Genomic DNA, 8222 nt, shown 5'->3' on the forward strand with positions numbered 1-8222 from the left:
AGACGTACCAATTTTTGGAACGCTCGAGATGAACTCATATTATTTATTGCTACTCTGCTTATTTCTGTGACCTATAGCAGAAATATTCTGTGCAAGAGAGAGAAGAGAAAGTGCAAGATGTGTAGTTTTTAATCATTAATCCATTTTAATATAAAATAATCGATTTAACGAGACAGTTCTGATGAAATATGATGTTACACGATTATTCTTATGAGTTAAAGATACGATCATGATTAAAAATTTATAGAGGAGTTAAGAGAATTTCATTATTGTCATTTTGTAAGAAAATATTTGAAACGAAATATTCAATCCTTCAAGATTTCAAGCGATAATTGAATATTAACATGTCATATCGAAATATATGATCGCGAACATTTTAGTAAAAAATAAATAAAAATGATTATGCACTAGGTGCATTTATTATTATGTCCTGATGGAGAAATTTTATTTTATATATATAAGTTAATATATGTAAGAGTACGTACACAGATTTTTACTAGCTGTAAATGAGATTTTTCAAATTTGTCGCATCTATCTTCCTCATGTCCATTTTACTTTAAATGGACGATAATGATATAATATCGTACAATTTTGCGATATTGTAGAAATCCGCACACATAGCCAACTACACATATATATTTTTTGACGAACTGTCGTTAATTATTGAATTCTGTTCATCTGGAAATAACTCTATAATCGTTCTTGTTCATCTCTGTGACGCATTTTACCCCATCGAATAATGATTATGCACTAGGTGCATTTATTATTATGTCCTGATGGAGAAATTTTATTTTATATATATAAGTTAATATATGTAAGAGTACGTACACAGATTTTTACTAGCTGTAAATGAGATTTTTCAAATTTGTCGCATCTATCTTCCTCATGTCCATTTTACTTTAAATGGACGATAATGATATAATATCGTACAATTTTGCGATATTGTAGAAATCCGCACACATAGCCAACTACACATATATATTTTTTGACGAACTGTCGTTAATTATTGAATTCTGTTCATCTGGAAATAACTCTATAATCGTTCTTGTTCATCTCTGTGACGCATTTTACCCCATCGAATAATGATTATGCACTAGGTGCATTTATTATTATGTCCTTTTATATATATATATATAAAATAAAATTTCTCCATCAGGACATAATAATAAATGCACCTAGTGCATAATCATTATTCGATGGGGTAAAATGCGTCACAGAGATGAACAAGAACGATTATAGAGTTATTTCCAGATGAACAGAATTCAATAATTAACGACAGTTCGTCAAAAAATATATATGTGTAGTTGGCTATGTGTGCGGATTTCTACAATATCGCAAAATTGTACGATATTATATCATTATCGTCCATTTAAAGTAAAATGGACATGAGGAAGATAGATGCGACAAATTTGAAAAATCTCATTTACAGCTAGTAAAAATCTGTGTACGTACTCTTACATATATTAACTTATGCAAGCTGTATTCAATGTGGCAAAAATATAATATGCAAAATTATGTAAAGATAAAAATTATGTGATTGTATTAAAAAATATAAATGCGCATAGACAATAACTAAAAAAAATTATTTATATATGTAGAAAAGTTCTATCTCTTTTGAGAATATATTTAATCTAGTCACACATATTTGTAGAATATGACAGGAAAGTGAAAAATATACCTCATATTAGTATAAAATATTGAATAACATAATTATTATTATAATATTGTATTATTATTGTAATTATTATACGATTTACAAAGACATTGTTTCCTTTTTAGAACAATGTCTACACACACATTCATATTAATATTTGAAAATAATTAAACGTTGTAATTGCAATTATATATTGTAAATAAAAATAAAGAAATTCTTCACACATAAAATAAACCAATGTGGGTCACAAAATTCCAATCATATAATGTCAATCTAAACATCAATGTATTCCAGTAACATTTTCTCGACCCAAACCTGTACCAATAAAAGGGTTGGTCTCAATGTATAGTAAGAAATAAAAAATGATACGTTATTGAATTTTCACAAGATATATTGAGAAATACTCAATAAAGAAATTTACAATTTATAATACTCACAATACTAAACTATATTCTTCTTGGTTTTCGTGGTCTCGGTGGATTCGGACTTACTCTAGTATCATCAGTAATAGAAATAATGTTTAACCCTGTCATGGAAAGACCTTTTATAGAAGACTGAAAATCAAAAATCAAAAGCGTTAGAATATGCTATTAATCATTGAATTGATATAATATGTATAAACAAGAGATAATGTTTTCAAAATACCATTCTGCCTGGTCCAATTCCTTGTACTCGTACCCTCACTGTATTTATGCCATATTCTCGAATACGCTGAATAATAAATATATACTTTTTAAAGACGAATATATTAATATCATATCTAATTGTTCATATAAATATCATACAGCACATATTCTATTTTATATACATAACTATTATATGTATTCAAACTATACTCACGTTACCCAATGTTAAAGCTGCTTGTTGTGCAGCAATGTTTGTTCCTTTTCTAGCATTCTTAAAACCTTCGATACCTGATGTATGCAATATCAATATTTTACCCTTATAATCGGTAAAGGACATGATTGTGTTATTAGGAGTTGATTTGATATTGATAATATGGAGTTCTTTAAACAGTACACCATTAAATAGTCGATTCGGCGTGTCTATGTCGGGAAAAAGATGGTCTCTGAAACATAGACAAAATGATTCCAATAGCTTCCGTAGAAAGTACAATTATTGTTAGGACTTTTTAGCAAAACTTACTGCTGATTAACATTTATCAATTCAGACGTAGTTTCTCCCTCTGTTAATCCATATTTTGAGCTCTTGCCAACTCTCGATTTGTCGGACTGAAACCGAATTTCCTTGTTACAGAATGAGGTGGTGCAAATGCTTTTTGAGGTTATGTTATTGAAACAGCCGCAAATCACAGCACCATTGGCCAACACGCTTTCCGATAATAAAGGATATTTAATTAACTGTAAAGCAGACTTAATCATCTTGGTTAATCCGTTAAATGATACTCGATAGTACACGAGAGACGGATTCGGCGCAACGTGAACGAACGGTGCAACTGTAAACAAATGGTGTCGCTAAGCTATTGCCATCTCTGTATCTCTCGCAGCATTACGCAGAAGAGAACGATACCGCCACGATGTCGTACTGATAACAGTTTATTTATCGATTACTGGCGACCTCTCGTACAATCTAGTTATTCGACTAAACTGTCGGTACACGCGAATCTTATGAGTGCCCGACGATCGATTTATGATTGTGAAGCTAATTACTTCCAAATTTCAATTACTCTCGTTTAATACTTCACAATTTAGTAATCTAAATTATCATGACCCGGCAATCGTTTTAATCGAATTGTGCTATGCCCCGGCACGAAAATAAATTTGTAATTCGTATTATTGGAGCATGTTATAAATATTAACAGTTTATCAAACAGGATAAATTTCAATAAACATAATTTATACAGACGCAATTATTCGTTATTTGAAAGTTGTATTGATGAACATAACATTTCTGCCCTCCAAAATATCGAGCGCTATCGATAAAACAGAGGCGGAAATATGCATTATTTGCGAAATATTCTCCTGAATACGACAAATACAAAAAAGCTAATATTTTGCCTGGTATGTTTATATTTACTTTTGGCCGTGTTTATTTTTTTGCGCTTCAATTAATATCGCGATCGTCCGGCAAAAAAATACCGGAAAATTCGTTACGTAATAATAAGAAACTGCGTGTCTGTTACGTAACAGCCATTCGAATTGTCCACTTCTGACATCATTACCGATCAAAAGGTCAGTTTGTTTAGAATCGCGACGCATCGCAGACCGCACGCGTACAAAGTGACCAGTGATCGCCGTGAATCGCGTTAATTAGCGTGCGGAATCGCGATTAACCGTGTTTTTTCCGGTCGATTTGTATCGGCGCGAGTGAATAATACGTAAGTGTGCAATATATGGGATTACAGTACGTGCAATAACCTGGAATAAGCGCGGGACAACGCTGTGGAGAAAACAACATTGTCGTCGAATCCGTTGGCAAGTAATCAAATCATTATCAGTCTCAATTTAGAATTATCTGCCCTCTCAGTTCACCCTGTCGTAACTATGAATTTGCTCTGAAAGATATCGCTTTCGAAATACCGTAAGAAAGTCGAGACATGTAGATTAGATTACGTTAAAGCCGAGCGTACGAAAAGTTCGAATTGCACGATATTCCCATACACCACACTTTATCCGAAAGACGTCCTATAGACGTCCTATGTTCCAAGGACGTCTTTAGGACATCCTTTAGAAATCTATGCTGAATGAATTATTTCACGCCGATGGTACACGCTTTGTGCAGTTTCGCTTACTATCAGTTGCAGCCGGACATAATTAAGTCCGTTCTACGCCGTGATGCGCCGTGATACGCCGTGAGTCGGACCACAGCCGATCGTCCAATGAGAGAATTTATTTTTCGAAAATAAATTCTCGTTGGACCATCGACTATGCTCTGGCATCCGACGGCGACATACGACCTATTGTAGAACAGGCCTTAAGAGGGTGCCAATTTACATGTTTTTTCTTTACAAAATTTAATTATTATTAAATTAAATTAATTTTTATTTAAATATCTGAAAACTTTAGAAGACTGGTAGAATACAGAAATTTTATTGATTAAAAAACAAGGTGAATCTCCGCACCAACTTAAAAGTGTAATATATTAAAAAGATGTCTCGGGAAAACCAGCAGCAACTTGCACTCGCATTGTTCCTCCGGCACGCGTTCAAACGTTCCATCGAATTATCCGCCGCTGTATTCACGAGGGACTAGACGGAAATTTGTCGTTACTCGGAGCCGTTCGTTCTCTGAAACAGCGGATCCGTTGCCATGGTCGGTACTCTCGGTTTCTTTCATTAGCGTTATCGCCCGAGCGTGGTAACAATGCGCGCGATTTCAATAGCGCGGAATTACGTATTAGTTATCATCAGACCGGCCGTAGATTGCGTTGCCGCATTTCCCTTACGAGCCATTTCTGGTTCGCGGCTTCTCCGCGTGTAATAACACATGAATAATGTCGGCACGATAGAGTGCGCATGCGGCGGTGTGTGCGCGCGAATGCGTGTGTACGACTCTTGATACTCCGCGCGCATCTCTCTTGGTTAAGAAAATTTCGAACGAGTCTGCGATCGCGGGATGTTTACTCCCTCGCGACACGGCCATTACGAGCGCGCGCGCGCGCGCGCGCGCTCACACACGTAACCGTCCGGTCGATCGTGCGCAAGAAATATCGCGACCACTAAAATAATTAAACTCTCATTAGTCCCGCGAATCAAATCGACGTTATCAAGTGGGATTTGATGTTCATTTTGCAAAATAGCAATTATGTATATCTTGCGCAATTTCACCCACGACATTCAAAGGTCGCATTTACGTTCCGATGTATCGTAATTAGAATTTACAATGTCGCGTGTGCTGAAGGTCGCGAGGATTAATCGCACGTATTTCGATGTGGAATAATCTCAGTTAGTTATCGAGTCGGAAACATATTTACAAGAGAGACGGCAATTTCGTTACTTTCGCCGGCTTCTAATCCCCCGAGCGGCGCGCTAATTACCGCGAGTCGTCGTTACGGCGGAGGATAAATTCTCTGTCGTACGCGCGAGTTATGCGCGTCGTATCGGATTGCGCGTAGAGGAAAACGATTCGTTTTATACTTAACAAATTAACGGCGCTGATTCAGTGGCTTTGTAGGGAGCTTTCGAGATGGAATCTACTTCGTGCACGACGGGGTTGCGCATACTCGACGCGGGGCGTGCTCTCTCTCTCTCTCTCCCCCCCCCCCCNCATTCGGGAGAATACTCGAATTAATTACGGGACCCCTCTCATTTACGCAGTTATTATGAACCTTACCCTAAGATCATTACTGAATTACACCGAGAGAGCTTCGGGGAACTGTTTGCGCCCGCCTGTTTGTATGCTCGATTAGCATTCACCTCGATATCGACGATTCCATGTATAATTGCTTATCCATTTCGATCGATACTTGGGAGTAGACAAGGTGATTCTTCGGATCGCTGATATTATGTTTTTCGTAAGATTTCACGACGCACCCTAATTTACGCGAAAGATCATATAATGCATATCTCGTAAAATATTTAAACGTTTCAACGGCGGATTTTACACTATATAACGGAAATTCCATTATAATTAAAAGCAAATACTTCCAATCACAGATTAATGCATATATGGTCCATCGGAAACCTGTCATTGGCTACTGTTAGATCGGAATTAACGTAAATTTTTATCACTTTAAACTTTACTCTATGTTACTTAAATTCCATTATAATTAAATTCAAATTCCTCCAATCACACATTAATACATATATGGTTCATTGGAAACCTGCCATTAGCTGCTGCTAGATTGAAATTAACATACATTTTTATCATCTTGCACCTCTCCATTTTTCCAACTTCGCAGCATACCGATATTTTTCGCTTTGCTTCGGTGGATTACTGAAAATAATTGATCCGCAAAATGAAATTTTCGCCCATCGTCCACATAATCCGCCCTCTCGATGTCATTGCCGCGTCGAAACGAACGGTTTCATATCGAATTTAACGCCGGCGCCGTCCGCGCAGACGAGAAAAAAATTTGGTTTTCAATATAAAATAAGCCTCCACGCGGAAACAAAGCACGTTGCGAAGGAGAAACGGGAGGGGCGATCGTGGGAAAGTCAGCAAGCATTCACAGCACTCAAGCTCGGTTTATCCAGAGGAACGGTATCGAGTATCCGTTGTACAGCTCTCTCTCTCTCCTCCCTTCTCTCTCTCTCTCTCTTTCTCTTCCTCCTTCTCTCTTTCTCTCTCGTTTAAACGTAACCGGGTATTCCATTCTTTGAGGGCCCGCGGAGTTTCCCCGATATTTCTGAAAGCGGTCGCTATGCGATAGATCCTGTGCGCTCGTTTTATCCCTGTACTTTTCCGAGTTCCCTTCACATACATCATGAGGTTCCCCGACAGCCCGACGGAAACAACGCGATTCGAAAGCGCAATTCTGCAAGTCGAACCTGCATTTACGTGCATCTTGTACTTTACGTTCTCAGCGTCTAATACGGAGTATCGGTCGAAAGTATTGGAAGGGAATACACGGGACATTCCTTGATAGAGTGGCTCAACTACCCGCTTTTGAATTATCTCGAGTGGAAAAGTTCAGTACGTACGATGATCTTTCCAAGTCTGTCCGTACGCTACGCTCGTAGCGGACAGTCATCTTAGCAACCAATCATTCATTAAGATAATTGCTACAAATGAGATAAAAAACTATATTGAGAGAAAAAATGTTTAGAAAATAAAAATTATCTGTTCAATATGGGCACTAATAACAGATTTATTTAAATCGAAATTTTTTTATTTAAATAAAAACATTTGTTTTCTCACAAAAGCTCATAAAAAAATTAATTTTCATAAAAATATAAAATATGAAAAATGCATATTTCCTTATATATTTGGAAAAAATTCTTCATCGGTATATAAATATCTAATTAGTATAAGTAAATATATTCCCAGTACAGATACACATAACGAAAAAATTTTTGTTATATTAAAAATATTTTTCCTTCAGTGTAGGAATATAACATAAAAGAAATTAAGTTCGTAGATAAAAATAAATAAAGATAGTAATAAAGGAAGCATATACGTGAATTTTAAACAAAATCAAAAACAAAAATCTCGAAACGTAATATTAATTGTTTTGCTTTTTTCCCTTTTTATTCTTCGCATATAAGCGCAGCCTTTTGTGAAGACAGCAGAATAGATGTAATTGAACGGCAACTACGCCCGAGGTAAAGTCGTTCGAAATAACTATCCGTATAGTTGTTATCATCCTTCTGTTCTGTCTAAAGCGACACAACTCAGTGATAGGTACCTATCATTTACTTTTATTCAACATTCCGCGTTTGTATCTCGTATTTCATCGCCTTGTCCGGATGGGACACGATAGAGAATGAGAGAAAACACGACTTTGTTTTGAGAAATGTTAAAATTATTACTCAGCTCCTTGAAAGAAACAACACGACTCGAAAGCTCGTAGCTCTCGAAGTCGACGCTCACCGAGGTCTTATTTACCCGTTTGTATCTTCAGATTCCAGCTCTCTCTCTCTCTCTCTCTCCCCCTCCCTCCCTCCCTC

The 8222-nt window shown here is 36.5% G+C and overlaps 2 protein-coding genes across 2 annotated transcripts in view; one reads left to right on the forward strand and one right to left on the reverse strand.

The window, feature by feature from the left end:
• Positions 1-1684: 1684 nt before the first annotated feature.
• Positions 1685-3128, reverse strand: LOC106751104 (30S ribosomal protein S11). The gene is made up of 5 exons (XM_014631890.1): positions 2801-3128; positions 2495-2723; positions 2300-2365; positions 2092-2208; positions 1685-1969 (listed from the first exon to the last, which is right to left on the reverse strand). The coding sequence occupies exons 1-4, from the start codon at positions 3034-3036 to the stop codon at positions 2101-2103; spliced, it is 639 nt and encodes a 212-aa protein (XP_014487376.1). The 5' UTR covers positions 3037-3128; the 3' UTR covers positions 1685-1969; positions 2092-2100.
• A 718-nt stretch (positions 3129-3846) lies between these two features.
• The window catches only part of LOC106751103 (lachesin), a 366970-nt gene continuing 362594 nt past the window's right edge, over positions 3847-8222 (forward strand). Inside the window, exon 1 of the mRNA XM_014631887.1 lies at positions 3847-4089. The gene's annotated coding sequence lies outside the window, so the exon portion shown is untranslated. The remainder of the gene's footprint in view (positions 4090-8222) is intronic.

Source organism: Dinoponera quadriceps, unplaced genomic scaffold, assembly GCF_001313825.1.
Source record: "Dinoponera quadriceps isolate SergipeBrazil2010 unplaced genomic scaffold, ASM131382v1 scaffold7286, whole genome shotgun sequence".
Taxonomy (NCBI): Eukaryota; Metazoa; Arthropoda; class Insecta; order Hymenoptera; family Formicidae; genus Dinoponera; species Dinoponera quadriceps.